The following is a 15,452-nucleotide window of genomic DNA, read 5'->3' as shown; positions in this document are numbered from 1 at the left end:
TGAGACGATTTGAAATTTGAACTCTGACTAGATATTTGATTATATTGAAGAATTAGTTTTGGGAAAAAAACACGGCCAACATCGATATTCCCCCCCACACACACAAGTTAATTCCTCCCAAAGTCTTCCCCACTGAGTCAAATGGCCTCTTCTAGCACCAATTCGCCAAAGTCCAAAGCTCCACTCATCCACTTATTTGCACAGGCCAGAATCTAGTCTCATCTAATCCACTGGTAGTCTTGTCAGCTCTTCCTCCAAACTATATCCTCTGTCCCCTTCTCACCTTGCTGTGTGAAGCAAGGTGCTGTTGTTACTCTGGTCCAAACCAGCATCATCTCTCACATCCTAGCTTGTCTCCTTACCTCCTTTCTTGTCCCTTTCTGGTCCATCCTCCATCCAGCAGCCAGAGCAATTCTTCTAAACGACAAGCCAGACCTTGTTACTGTTTTGCTTAAAATTAGCTCTTATGGATTGTCACTGCACTCAGCATAAATTCCAAACTCCCAACCATGGCCTCTGAGGAGTGACACCATCATGGCCCTGCCCGCCTCTCCAGACGTCTTTTGTCCCAGGTTCCCCTTCACTCATGAGTCTCCTTCACTGGCTTCTTTCACATCCTCAAATGCTCTGTCCTAGTTCTGAGGCCTTTGCCAGTCAACTCTTTCTATCCATCAGGTCTCAACCGAAATGCCACTTTTTCTGTGAGGCCTTTACTAACCCTGATATACAGATTAAGTCTCTACCTCCATGATTCCTGCTTTCAAAGTACCTTGTGCTCATCGTCTGTAATTACTGACCACATTGAAACATACAATTAAGAAATTTTGATTCATCTCCTCTCACTGAAATATAAACTTCATGAAACATAGCACCTGCTTGATTCATCTGAGTATTCAGCTCAGGACTTCAAACATTGTAGAGCCTCCGTAAATATTCAGGGACTGAATAAGTGGTCTTTGCCTGCTACCATTGAATTTCATTATAAAACTTACAATAAATACTGGTAAAAATCGGGGTGCCTGGGTGGCTTAGTCTTCAGCTCAGGTCATGCTGGGATCGAGCTCAGTGGGGAGTCTGCTTCTCCCTCTCCCACTCCCCCTCTCTCATCGTCTCTATCAAATAAATAAAATCTTTTTTAAAAACTGGTAAAAATTATTGACTTAAGTGCCCAGGGCTGTACTGAACACTTGATAAACGTTATTTGACTTAACGCCCTATGTTATTGTCCCCATTTGGGGGATGAGAAAACAGAGACAGAGAAGTAAAGTCATGTGCTCAAGGTCACACAGCTGAAAGAGTAGAGCCAGGGTTCAAACCCCTGAAGCCAGACTCCAGAGTCTACACACATCTCCCGCTTCACCTCAGAGATCTGCCTCCCTGAATTAGCACTCCGGTTTTATGAATCATTCCCAGATGCTTGTTTGCTATGACTCCTCCCTGAGAAACCAAAACCTGATCTTGGACCCTGGTGAATTCATTGAGAGAATAAACGTTGCCTGGGAAGGCCTCTTGGTGACCGGTCAGCACCACCACTAACAGCACGTAGGTGGGTGACCATACCGCCATGTGCTAAGCACTCTATGAGGGGTGTGGGCTGGGTGACCTGGGAAATCAGAAAGGGAGCAATTTAGTCTTTTTTTTTTTTTAAGATTTTATTTATTTGACAGACAGCCAGCGAGAGAGGGAACACAAGCAGGGGGAGTGGGAGAGGAAGAAGCAGGCTCCCAGCAGAGCAGGGAGCCCGATGTGGGGCTTGATCCCAGGACCCTGGGATCAGGCCCTGAGCCAAAGGCAGACGCTTAACGACTGAGCCACCCAGGCGCCCCGCAATTTAGTCTTCTGAAGAGGTGGAGAGGGAAAGACGTGAAGCCTATGCTAGAGAAATAACACTTGTTCTAAGACCATGAACGGAGGCGGGAGCTGACTACTCAGACAGGGTAAGGGAAAGGTATTCCAGGCGGGGGGAATAGCATGGGCAAAAGCTCCAGGCACAAAGATAGGTGACATGTCCTGGGAATGAAAAGGCGCCTAGTGCTGCCTCTCTGACTCCCAGCTGTAGTCCCTAACCCAGGCCCTCTCTGTCCCAGGATCTGGTGGCTGGCGCCTCAATAGTCTGAGGGCTCTGTACACGACAGGAGCAAACAGGCGCACCCCGGCCACAGGCTTGCAAAGTGTTTTCACATGCTCCTCCTACGGGGTACGCACAAACTTCACAGATGACACACAGCCCGGTGCCTGACACGTAGCAGGTGCTCAATGAGCGTCAGTTGTTATGATTCTTGGGACGATGATGATTGTCGTTCCTGCTGGGGTAGGAACACCTTCATCCCTCATCGCTGGAGGATTCACTGGGATCACTGCAGTGAAAGCACTTTGTAAACTACAGAGATCTGTACAAGGAGAGCATTGGCAGGGACTTTTCCTCCAGAAAGCCTTCCAAATTCAGCTGCTGCTCAGCCCAGCTGCCCCATTTTAGCATCCCCGTCCATCGTTGACGTGGGGGTCCCACATCCCCTGTTGGAACTACTGAAAGCAGGACTGTCTCTCCCTCCTCAGAACGGGGATTCCTCAGGGCTGGCCTGTGTCTCCCCAACAGGCTGAAGACTTCCCCTCGAATGGGGACTCCTGAAGGTTGACTGGTGTCTCTGCCTTCAGACTGAAGAGCGGGCCTGGAAAGAGGGCAGCTGGAGGCCCCCCCCCCCCCCGGCCGCAGAAGCCTCCCACCTCCCTGAATGAATAGCCTGTCATGCCCCAAGCTGAGAGATCCCTGCTGAGGCTGTTCCTTGCCCTCTGGGACCTCCACGACTGACACCTTGGCCTTCAGGCCACACACAGGGCTCAGAAAACAGTTCTCCACGGTGCAAAAAAAAACAAAAACAAAAAAAAAACACAAGAAGAAACCTGGGGGTCCAGCTTTACCATGACACCCCCACCCCCGACCGAGAGATCTCCTCTCTTCTCTGGGTCTCCTCCTCCTCCTCTGCCTCCTCTAGAAAATGGGGGTGACAGCAACAACGACAATACTGACCACTGCCCCTCCTTTACAGAGCACTTGCTGTGTGCCAGGCTCTTTGTCCCTCGGTGTCCTGACAAACACCTAGGAAAGATGCTGTTAGAGGCAGAGTTTCTGTGAAGGTAATGACACTCGAACCTCCAGGCTCTTCACTTGCACATGCGAGGCCTTGAGAGCAGCCCAGCAATGTCTTCTTCTTTTTTTTTAAGATTTTATTTATTCATTCGACAGAGATAGAGACAGCCAGCGAGAGAGGGAACACAAGCAGGGGGAGTGGGAGAGGAAGAAGCAGGCTCATAGCGGAGGAGCCTGATGTGGGGCTCGATCCCATAACACTGGGATCACGCCCTGAGCCGAAGGCAGACGCTCAACCGCTGTGCCACCCAGGCGCCCCCCAGCAATGTCTTCTTACACAGATAGACAGACAGAGATAGAGATAGATTTATTCTTATATATTATATGTAGTATTTTATATATTCTTTTTAATTTGCAAAAATAAAATTTTAAAACTACAATTGCTTTAGACCACTCGTTCTCCCCACTCGATCCCACTTCCCAACATGAATGATTACCAAGACACCTGGGAGTACGCGGCTGGGGGAGGAGAAAGGAGGCTACGTAAAGAGCAAGCAGCAAACCTGTGCAAAATTCTTTCAGTCGTCACTGATTGTCTGTCATTTCATAGCGACACCAACTCAAAAAGGAAGTTCTCTCCTATAAGTAATATGCAGCATGTGCGATTATAAATACTCCATGCGTATCTTTCTTTTTTGATAGTAATTACACAAAGTAGAATTTATCAAAATTCCTACCACACACCTACAAGCACTATTACAGTTATCGGAGATATCTATATGTGGAGTGGCATGCTTACATATCCTGGCTACAAAGAAGAAAACATGTTTTTATTACTAAAAAAGAAAAAAAGAATAAAATATGCTTTTTTAAAAAAGATTATTTATTTATTCATTTATTTGCGAGAGAGAGAGAAAGAGAGAGAGAACGTGCGCGCGGGGAGAAGGGCAGAGGGAGAGGGAGAGAGAATCCACAAGGAGCCTCCCCGCTGAGCGGGGCGCCTGCCACAGGGCTCAATCGCAGGATCCTGACGTCACGACCTGAGCCGAAACCAAGAGTCGACCACTTAACCAACCGAGTCATCCAAGCGCCCCTAAAACATGTTTTTGATCAACCACGCAAGAGGAAAGACAGAATCATCTCTCCCTTGTCATTGGAGAAATTTACTTTTAAAATTCATGGACAGTTCTACTTCTTCACCTTCCTTCTCTTCTTGAAAATTTCAGTCCTGAAACTACTGAGTAGAGCAGAACAGGAGGGAAGCATGTGACTGAGGGGGAGGGAGCCACAGTGGCCCAGACCAAAAGTCAGAGCCCCACCAGGGTGAGGAGGGCGTCCACATGGCATGGGGTCCAGTAAGGTGAAGAAGGTATCCCTGAGTGGGAGGGGGCATCCTGACAGGAGGTATCAGAGCCCAAGTGGAGTGAGGAGGGCATTTCATAGGGGATGGGGTGGTGGCAAAGATGGGAGATTGGTTAGAAACAGGGGCTTGATCCAATAAGCAAATAAATTCAGAATAATGGAAGCCAGATTTCTCAGTGTTGAGGAAGGGAGGTACAAATATAGAAAGGGGGGACTAGAACGAACCCCTGTTACAGTGGATTAGAATTGCAGGTGATGGTCTGAACCCATGTTTTTAAGTATGTATAAATAGATACAGAAATAAATGTAACTGGGGCGCCTGGGTGGCTCAGCTGGTTAAGCGTCTACCTTCGGCTCAGGTCACGATCCCAGGGTCCTGGGATTGAGCCCTGCATCGGGCTCCTTGCTCAGCAGGGATCTTGCTTCTCCCTCTGTCTGCCACTCCCCCTGCTGGTGCTCTCTCTCTTTCACACACACAAATAAAAAAATATTTTTTAAGAAGAAATAAATGGGGGCACCTGGGTGGCTCAGTCGTTAAGTGTCTGCCTTCGGCTCAGGGCCTGATCCCAGGGTGCTGGGATCGAGCCCCACATTGGGCTCCCTGCTCTGCTGGGAGCCTGCTTCTTCCTCCCCCACTCCCCCTGCTTGTGTTCCCTCTCTTGCTGGCTGTCTCTCTCTCTGTCAAATAAATAAATAAATAAAATCTTAAAAAAAGAAGAAGAAGAAGAAAGAAATGTAACTGTAAATGTGTGTGTGTGTGTGTGTGTGTGTGTGTGTGTGTGTGTGTGTGTGTGTACACGCCTTAGCTTGGAAGGGCCTGGGAACAGTGACACCCTCATAACAGTGAGTAGATCTTGGTTTCTAATTATCACCCGGGAACCCAGATCATGGTTTTTAAATACTACACTCCACTGAAAGATTGAGTCAGAGATTCTTGGAGTACTGACTGATTTCAGGGGCTCGAAAAGAGGTATCTTCTTCTATCAGAAAACAAAAGATGTTCAAAGAATGATGGGACATGTCAAAACGACAGACCCCAGCTTAAAGAAGATCCCATTGGGCTAATCTGTGACAATCTGAGCATTAACAAAAAATGATAGTAATAGATTACAAACTACTAAACAAAACAGGAGACCATGAGTTCATAACTAAACACACACATACAGGGGCACCTGGGTGGCTCAGTTGGTTAAGCATCTGCCTTTGGCTCAGGTCGTGATCCTGGGGTCCCAGCATCCAGCTCCATGTCAGGCTCCCTGCTCAGCGGGGAGTCTGCTTCTCCCTCTTCCTCTGCTCCTCCTCCTGCTCGTACTCTCTTGCTCACTCGCTTTCTCAAACAAATAAATAAAACCTTTTAAAAAATAATGAGTAAATAAAAAATAAATACACACATACATACATTCAAACTATGAGGAGGTATATCTATATAGTTTCAAAATACCTCCTCACAAACTACCAATTCCTTAGAAAGGGAAAAGAGTAAGTAAGTGGAGAAGCCTGGCAGACACATCTTAATCAAGTGACCCAAGTGAAACATGGGACAGATGGAAATGTGTGCTACCTAATAAAAAGTATCAAGAAGAACACAACAGTGGGACGCCTGGGTGGCTCATCAGTTGAGAGTCTGACTCTTGATTTCGGCTCAGGTCATGATCTCAGGGTCATGAGATTGAGCCCCACGTTGGGCTCCACACTCAGTGCAGAGTTGGCTTGTCCCTCTCCCTCTGCTCTCCCCCCGCCCCACTTGCTCTCTCTCTCTCTCTCAAATAAATAAAATCTTAAAAAAAAAAATGGGACGCCTGGGTGGCTCTGTCGATTAAGCCTCTGACTCTTGGTTTCGACTCGGGTCATGATCTCATGGGTCGTAAGATCAAGCCCCGTGGCGGGTTCCACACTCAGCAGGAAGTCTGCTTGAAGATTTTCACCCCCTGCCCCCGCCCCCCCAAATAAATAAATCAATCTTAAAAAAAAACCCACACAACATCTTGTCTATGATATTCCTGTTGAAGATATATAATCTGAATCTAATCACAAGGAATTTAGGCAAATCTAAACTGAGAGCCTCACTACAGAATAACTACAACTCTTCAAAAGTGTCAAGGTCGTGAAAGGCAAAGAAAGATTGAGGGACTTTTCCCGAGTAAGACTAAAGAGACATGACAAAGAAATGTAGTGTGAGATTTCGGCCTGAGCCCTGTCGCTGCAACAGTTTCACTGTGAAACTTAAATGGGGTCTGAGAGTAGATGGTAAATGTTCCGTGTTAATTTCCCGATTGTGATGGGTATATTGCGCTTATGTAGAGGGAGGTCCTTGAACGCAGGAGTCACCCACTCAAGTATTCGAGAGCTATGAGCAGCAGGTTGGCAATTCACTCTCGAACGATTCAAGTTAAAAAAAGTTCCCTGTACTGCACTTGCAACCTTTCTGTGTTTGTAATGGTTTCAAAGTAAGTCTCCTGTGAAGAGGCAAAGAATGTGCAGCTAAAACACAGAGGCGAATATTGTCAGTAAATAATCAAAGTATTTTGTTTTTCACTCAGCTTATTTTAGTTTGTGATTGGTCATGATTTTTCTCATTTTATTTATTTTGAAGTTGTTTTTATTCTTAAGTAATCTCTACACCCAACGTGGCGCTCAAACTCACAACCCCTAGATCAAGAGTCAACACGCTCTACCAATGAGCCAGCCAGGCGCTCCTGTTTTCTCATTTTAAATATTCGCTTTCATACCTGATTTTCTACTCCGAAAGAGGGACCTCCAAATTGTATAAGCGTCAGGCCCCATAAAACCACTATCCACTATTGGCCTTTCTTCTACCCTTTAACGATGAGGAAACTAGGGCACAGAAATATAAAGTGACTTGCCCAACCAATGTCACTAAGTGATGAAGCAGGATTTGAACCCAGGCAGTCTGACTCCAGAGTCTCCTTCGAGGGGATGCTGAGGACTCAGTGAGATAAATGGATGTGAGAGGAACTTTACAAATGGAAGGATTAAGATTATTCACAATCAAATGAAAGATGCACCCACACGTTTGTCTGCTGGGGCTTAGTTCCTTCGGCAGAGGAAAAGGAAGAGCAAAGTCCGCCTACTGTAGGCCAGGGATGGCTTGGAACTTCACATCCAGGACCTCACTTTGTTATTGTCCCAGATGAAGCTCCTGAGGCCCGCAGGGATCAGCCCAAGGTCACGCACCTGGAAAATGATAGAGCCGGGAGCCAGTGCCAGAGATGGTGATGGCTGCCCAACAGTGTGCTAGCGGAAGGCTTGCCAGGCTGGGCTTGCCAAGGTCCATGGACATGACACAGCCGAGGACCTTCCCACCCTCTCTCACACCCCCTGCCCCGCCATCCTGAGCCGGATACCCAGGACAGAATTGCCATGTGGCTGGCGGCAGCACAACGATTCTGCCCAGATCATAAGTAGGCAACGTCTGTAGACCAGGTAGCTACAAGGTGGGGCCCCAGGTGGCCACCGGCTCTTGAAAACTTAGGTCACAGAGCTTGGGCTGCACCATTGGGCCAGTGGGTCCAGGGGAATAAGCAAGGACTTTAGAGTCAGACAGATCTGGCTCTTCTTAGTGATGTGACCTTGGGCAAGTCCCTTCACATCTTTGAGTTTCAAAAAGTAAGAATCTTGCCTCATGGGGAAGCTCTGGATATGAGAATGGAAAGTGCCTGGCACATAGTAGGTGCTCAATAAATAGCAGCTATACTTCATGATCGTCCTGCGGGGGCTTCTCAGCTGATACAGCCTTTCAGGAACTTTAGGAATCCAAGCTGAGACGAGAGAGTTCTTAAGGACCTTATTTTTACAGGGCCCTCAAAATCGGAGTCAGCGGAGGGAGGCCTCCTAGCCTGCACAGTGGGCAAAGTCCTCCCAGCCCCCAGGGTCCTGGCTCCCGTCCCCGCAGCCTGTTCCTTACCAACAACAGGAGCAAAGCCCCAAGGTTAGGCAAACAAGTCAGTGATAAGGCACTTCCAGGTTGGGCCTTGCGTTCAAGGCTTGTCCAGCTCTGGGGCTGGCTTCCAGCTTAGTGAGAGTCCTGCAGGCACCAATAGGGACACCTGCAATGGCCACCTGCTGATTGTGCACCTGAGGCCTTGGTGCCCTGGTACAGCCTGGGTTAATGACCCTGTTTATCCACTTGAGTCATCCGATAAGGGGCAGCCGGGCCGGCAGGCAGGCAGCCCTGTGCCCTGCACAGGCTGCTTCATTGACTGAGGTGATATCGGGGCCACGTGGAACTCCCAAAGCCCCCTCCCCCCACCCCCCGCCACTTCCCCACCAATCCTGCTGGTCAGTGCGTGTTTCTTTTTTTTTTCAATGAACATGACTTCTGAAGTCAAGGTTGTCAGGCCATCCCCCCACCCCCACCCACTGTCCCTCCCATTGGGTATATAAATAGCACCCAGAGGGCAGAGCAGAGGGCGGGAGGGCTGGGAGAAAGGAGAAGCAGATCCCCAACCATGAGCTCCAGCCAGCCAGGGACCTGCCCGTGTCAGGGTGCTGCAGGCCGCCCAGCCATTCTGTATGCACTTCTGAGCCCTAGCCTCAGGGCCAGGCCCTCTGTGCCCCCCGTTCGGAGTCGCTGCCTGTGCAGACAGCACCGGCCTGTCCGGCTGTGTGCCCCGCATCGCACCTGCCGGGAAGCCTTGGATGTTCTGGCCAGGACAGTAGGCTTCCTCAGGAACCTGCCGTCCTTCTGTCAGCTGCCCCCTCAGGATCAGCAGCAGCTGCTGCGGGGCTGCTGGGGCCCCCTCTTCCTGCTGGGGTTGGCCCAAGATGCTGTGACTTTCGAGGTGGCCGAGGCACCGGTTCCCAGCATACTCAAGAAGATCTTGCTGGAGGAGCCCAGGAGCAGTGCAGGTAGCGGCCAGCTGCCCGATCGGCCCCAGCCCTCACTGGCTGCAGTACAGTGGCTTCAGTGCTGCCTGGAGTCCTTCTGGAGCCTGAAGCTGGGCCCCAAGGAATATGCCTACCTGAAAGAGACCATCATCTTCAATCCTGGTGAGCTTCCAGACACTCCTGGCACCTTCTAAGGGCTTGACACCCGTTATCTCTTTGGGTCCTCGTCATTACGGAAAGTCACCTCACAAAAGAGGCTCAGAGATGTTAAGTGATTTGCTGAAGGTCACACAGCCTGGTAGGGGCAAAGCAGGGATGGGAACTTAGGTTTATTCACTCCAGAGACTGGTCCTTGCCACTCTGCCTAAGAAACTTGCCCTGACCCTGGGGGAAGGTGGGCAGACGCTGTGCCTCAGTCACAGGTAAAACTCTGTGGGTTCAGAAAGACCCCAAAGAAAAGAATGAAAATGTGAGATGAGAATTCCTCACCAAAAAGCCCTCATGGACTATATACATTATAGTAATTAATTCTAGCGATAGTAACAAACGTTCATATTACATTTACCATATGTTAGGCCCAATTATAAGGGTTTTGCATATATTTGCTGATTTAAACTTCATAACATGCCTAGGAGATAGGTATTACTATCCCTATTTTACAGATGAGGAAACTGAGGCATGGATAGTAACTTATCTGAGGTCATGCAGCTAATAAGTGACAGCGTGGGATTCAAACCCAGGCAGCCTGGCTCTTAACCATAACTCTGGGCTGCCCCATAAATGGATGAATAAATAAAGTGATAAATAAACAAATGGAGGAGGTAGTAATGAGGCCTCAAAGGCCAACCCAGTGACCTCAGGTCTTGGGCCAGTATCGGTGCCTGGGAGTGGGTACTCACCTGCCCTCTTCACCCTCTCTGCCCACAGATGTGCCAGGCCTCCACGCCTCCTCCCGTATTGGACACCTGCAGCAAGAGGCTCGCCATGCGCTGTATGAGGTCCTGGAGCCCGGGCGCCCCGCAGGCCAAGGCCGCGTGGCCCGTGTCCTCCTCACAACTTCCACCCTCAAGTCCATCCCGCCCAGCCTGCTTGGGGACCTCTTCTTCCGCCCTATTATTGGAGACATGGACATCGCTGGCCTCCTTGAGGACATGCTTTTGCTGAGCCAACCTGTTCCAGCCCAGGCAGAGATCAAGTGTAGGTTGGGCAGAGGCTGGCAGCACTGATTTGGCCCAGCGGTTCCCAGGGGTGACCCAGTGCTCCCAGAGGGGGAGGTCTGTACAGGCAGGACTCAGCTCCCCTGCAGCAAGCTGGTCATGGCCCAACAAGATGGGCTACGGGGCTACTCATTCACCGCAGCCCCCGCCCCCCGGCCTTTCTTGGTTTGACATGGTGCTCCAGCTGTCTGGCCATCCCTTAGTGGTCCTCACAGCCTCTGGGCCAAGACTCCCAAACCCTCCTGAGATGGGGATGGAAGCTTAGATTGCTCATTGGGACAAGAGTCCTACTGACTTTGTACAGAACTGATTTAAGTTATTGGTTTTTGTAATAAAAGGCATGACACCCTTGGAGCCTGACCCTGTAAATTTGTACACGTGGAAAGGACGGTCCCACCTCCAGGGCCCACCCTACCCCTATCAGAAGGAGTTCGAGAGGAAGGAACCATAAGGAGTGCTGGAGCCAGGCCTCAGGGAACTGGGATATTAGTTTTTCAGGGTGGGATGATTATTTCATTTTGGGGGAGGAGATTTATTTTGCACAGGTGTGAATACAGGGGATAGGCTCCGTTCAGGTCTCCTGACTTCCTTGCCTTTATCTTTGGGGTTGGGGGTGTCTCTTCCCTATCCCCAAGTCCCCCACTGACCCCTCCCTTGGCTTCTGACCCCTACAGGCTCTTTCTCACCTCAACGAGAGTCAGATCACAGCCAGTAAGGAATATGAAGCTGCCCATTCCCAAACTGAAACAGGCAAGGTCACTGGAATTTCTGCAGTTTGGGATCATTCACTTCCCCATTTCTGCAGGTGACAGAAGAGGACAGTCCACTGCTGTCCCAAAGGGAGGAGCGAGGGCACCTAGGGCTGGCCTGGCGCAGCTGCATGGAGGCCAAGGCCAGCTGAGATTTAGCTGCCACCCCAGCCGTTGAAGTCCGAGATTCTTCCGTGGAAGTTGATTCACAGCTACAGCCCTGAGCCCCTCCTGAATTCCCTTCCATGGCCCTTCCGTCCCAGCCCTTCTCTTGGAATCCATTCTCCTTGGCCAGCAACCAGAGAGGCTGAGCCTGGCATAGCCGCAGCCTCTAGGACTGCTCCATTCAGTGCGTGGCTTGTGTCTGTTCTGATTGGTCAATGTCTGTGCCTCACTGTTGGTTAAAGATTTTGAATACCACCCAAGTTAGGGTGACTGACCTGCAGGCAGGAGGGAATGATAACAGTACACATGCCTATAGGACCCCCTTGCAGGCCTCCCCCATTCTTTAGCAATAAGGCCCTGCCCTTACCAGTCCCACCCCCCTTTCCACCAGTTTGGATTCTCTTCATGGGGCCAAGTTAATTATTGCTCAATGAGAGGTCATTCACTCAGGGACAACAGTCAAAGAATTTTCATTCAGGCCTCTCCTGAAGGCCCCCAGGATAGGACCGGAGTTGAACTAGCCATATACCCATTATGGGCACCCAGTGCCAGCAGCAAGGGCACCCCTGTCCCTTACCCAATCACCCACTCACTATTCAGACACCCAGAGTGACAGAAACACACAGCTCACACCCCACAACAGAGACACAACTCAGACCTACAACTCTTTCTCTCTTACACACACACACACACACACACACACACACACACACACACACGCCTACGTGCTAAGACATACAAGTCAGACACACCTACACAGACCCATAAAACAGACCCACCATCTACCCACACCCAGCATGGAAACGCACAGTCAAGATACACTCACTCGGTGACACAGAGCAGACCCAAACACATGACAGTAGACACATGCACCAGAGCCAGATGTTCACACGTCCATCCCTAAGGGCGGGGCACACAATACAGAGACACCCTCACACTGGGGCATGTTCTCCTTTCTCTGTATGTCGCAAGAGAGGGAAAAGTGGCCCCAAAGTGCAGACCTATGTCTGCACATCTGTCGGTCTACCCGGAGACTGCTAATCCAGGCTAACTGTTCTGTTTGGCATTTGGGGCCTCAGCTAACCCATCACCCCCATTCCCCATGGTTACCCCAACGTCTACCCTTCTCTCACACAGGCCCCCAAGCTACTCAACAGCTCCCCCAAGCCAGGACCTAATCAAATTCCCAAATAGAAGCATCCTTTAGAGCACAGAGCAGGCCTTGCAATCCTCCAGCAGAACTCCCAGACTCAGAGCTCAGGCCCCCAGGCACCTCTCCCTGCCTGCCCTTCCCAGCACGCGGACACACATCCCCCATCTCACCATGCAGATGCAGGAGGGAAGTCTTCCAAAAGCAGATGCCTTGTCTCTCCAGAGGAGCCAAATCCAGAGGATTCGGGGATCTCAGGTCATTCTATCTTTTATGTTCCGTCACTAAGTGCCCCCATTAGTTTATTGTTGCACCTCTCTGGACCTGCAGGCTGAATCCTCCTGCCCCTCACCCCTTCCCTCCTCCAACCTTGAACAGCCACTAGAAAGTCCTCCTCTCCACTACCCACCCAGCCTTTCCCGTCAACTTATCCATCATCCAAATAGCTTCCCTGATTAGCACTACCTTGCTCCTTTGCAAACTTCTTCCCTGTCCCCTCCACATGGTTGGGGAGCTCCACTTCTGTTTCTCATCTGTATCTCCTGTCATTCCCTGTGCCCTATCCAAACCTTCTGCAAGGAAGATCAAGACCAGTCTAGCAAAACCAAAGTGAGAATTATAATACAGTAAGAGCAACTAATGCTTTCTCCATGAGACAAAGGTGGGGGACTGTGTCTCCATTATCAGCAGCCTAGAAGTGGGAACTGTGCCTCAACAACCAGAGAGGGTCGAGGAGGAAACAGGCTCAGACAGGGTATGTAACTTACTCAATGTCTGGACTGATCACTATCTGTGCTGAGATTTGAACTCAGGCCTGTGTGACTGTGGAGGCCAGGCTCCCCAGCACAGGCTGGCATGAGTCATGGCCAGGATCAGGCTGTCTGGAGCCAGCTCAGCCACTGTTTACTGACCATCTACCCTCTCAGCCACGATCCCTGTCCTCAGGCCCAGCGAGGGATGACTCACTAGGAATCAGGAGAGGGCTCAGCCTTGGGTATCATTTTATTATCACCATTATCTCAACCTTCATTAGCCTAATCATTGACTGCTTAATAAGCAGTCAGGCGCTGTGCCTTGGCCGACACACCCTGCCTTTGGGTATCCTAGAACCTATGATGCCAGCAAAAAGCCAACACCCACCATCCATCCACCCATTCGAGCCATCATTCAACATCTCTCTTGATGACCACTTGTACCAGACCCTGTGCTAGATGCTAAGGGGCACGAAATTCATAAAATATAGCTCTTGCCTTCACTGAACATCCTGTCTGTGGCAGAGAGAGACACAGAAGTAACTGCAACCCAGAGCGATCTGAACTGTGATAGAGGGATGTTCAGAGAGCGGCAGGAGCTCAGAAGAGGGAGTGATTAAATCTGTCTGGAGGTGGGAAGAATGCTTCAGCCCCGTGGTGACTGCTCTGAGCTAAAGGGAATGAATAGGGGTTTGCCAGGCAACCAAGGGATGGGCATTGCAGATAGAGGGAATGAGAGGTGCAAAAACACCGAAGTGAGAGAGCAAGGGTGTTCAGCCTATTGCAAATGGTCTGGGGCAACTTGGGCCCAGGGCAGCAAAAGATGGCCTGGGAAGGTGGGCAGGGGCCATGTCCCAGAACAAGGCAGCAGAGAAAGGCAATCCCAGTGAAACCACTGGAGGCAACAAGGCTAAGGTCTCAGGGAAATCAGGGTTAACAAGGGGAATCACTCAGTCCTGGTGGGTCATTCCGGGGGGCTACTACACAATAGCCAGCTAACATTTATCGAGAGCTGTGCTCTAAGCACGTTACGTTACTTCCGTTATTTAATTCTCACAATAACTGTACTGGAATTACCATCCTTACCTCCATTTTATAAATGAGGAAACCGAGGCACAGAGAGGTTAAGTGACTCCCTCAAAGTCACACGACTAGTCAATAAGTAGTAGAATCAGTGTTTGAACTCAGGTGGTCTAAATTTAGGGCCTAGGCTCTTAAGCACTATGCTGTCTTGTGTCTGTAAAGGCCGGGGACGGTCAGCTGGAGAATACGCAACAGTATCTGGACCCCTTCCCTTCCCCTCCACACTACAAGGTGGAACGAGAGGGAAAATGTAGTCTTGGTTACTTTTGGGTTTAAGTTTTTGATGAGAAATCTGGCCTGTGTGTTCCCGGGAAGTGGCCCTACTTTCCCTGAAGACAGTCCCCAACCACACCCAATGGCACATCCCCACATTAGTGCCAGGAATAGTCATTCAATCAGTGGCGGTTTACTGAGTCTATCTACTACATATCAAGCATCATGCAGGGTTCTGGAAATTTAGGCCCACAAATGGCAATTGCGTGGAACCCTAAGTGCATAACTTCTTGGGTCAGCTAACAGCTTTTCCAGAGCACACATCTTGTGTGCTGTAAAGCACTTATTTTCCTATTCTCAGATTTTTCAAAAGAGTTTTAATTCAACCTTTTCTGTGTAATGTACAGAAAAGTACACAGATCATACATGCACAGTTTGATGAGTTATCACAAAATGAACACCTCACTGTAACCACCACCCAGCTCAAGCAAGAGAGCTTTAACAATACCCCAGAAACCCTCCCCATCGCCTCACTCTTTCCTCCTTAAATGGCTTCACTATCCCTGATTTCCAACATAAGTGAGACTATTTGTCTTAAACTTTATATAAATGGAATCATACAGCATGTACTCTTTTGTGTTTGTCTTTCACTTAACGTTATGTCAGATTCATTCTGACCCATTCATTTTCATTGTTGTAAAGTATCCCGTTACACTACAATTCATTTATCCAAGACACTGCTGATGACCATTTGGTTCATCAAATAACATTGCTAGGGTTTTTTTTTTTTTAAGATTTTATTTATTTATGTGACAGACAGTGAGA

At 49.4% G+C, this 15,452-nt stretch overlaps 1 protein-coding gene across 2 annotated transcripts; it reads left to right on the top strand.

The window, feature by feature from the left end:
- The first annotated feature begins 8,882 nt into the window (after nucleotides 1-8,882).
- NR0B2 (nuclear receptor subfamily 0 group B member 2) lies at nucleotides 8,883-15,254 on the top strand. Of its 2 annotated transcripts, XM_044390588.3 has the most exons (4): nucleotides 8,883-9,460; nucleotides 10,226-10,495; nucleotides 11,190-11,226; nucleotides 11,321-15,254. In XM_044390588.3, exons 1-4 carry the CDS (start codon nucleotides 8,920-8,922, stop codon nucleotides 11,322-11,324), a joined length of 852 nt encoding a protein of 283 aa, XP_044246523.2. In that variant the 5' UTR covers nucleotides 8,883-8,919; the 3' UTR covers nucleotides 11,325-15,254. The 2 variants fall into 2 exon arrangements, with proteins under 2 accessions (XP_044246523.2, XP_026372724.2); XM_026516939.4 differs by lacking the exon at nucleotides 11,190-11,226.
- The last annotated feature ends 198 nt before the right edge of the window (nucleotides 15,255-15,452 follow it).

Source organism: Ursus arctos, unplaced genomic scaffold (assembly GCF_023065955.2).
Source record: "Ursus arctos isolate Adak ecotype North America unplaced genomic scaffold, UrsArc2.0 scaffold_32, whole genome shotgun sequence".
NCBI lineage: Eukaryota > Metazoa > Chordata > Mammalia > Carnivora > Ursidae > Ursus > Ursus arctos.
Note: the sequence above shows the minus strand (reverse complement) of the source record. Positions and strands in the feature narration are given on the sequence as shown.

Excerpts from the sequence above, each read along its gene's own strand:
- NR0B2 (XM_026516939.4), top strand. The coding sequence starts at position 8,920 with ATGAGCTCCAGCCAGCCAGGGACCTGCCCGTGTCAGGGTGCTGCAGGC. Across the intron at positions 9,461-10,225 it reads GACCATCATCTTCAATCCTG|ATGTGCCAGGCCTCCACGCC; the intron begins GTGAGCTTCCAG and ends CTCTGCCCACAG. Across the intron at positions 10,496-11,320 it reads AGCCCAGGCAGAGATCAAGT|GTGACAGAAGAGGACAGTCC; the intron begins GTAGGTTGGGCA and ends CCATTTCTGCAG.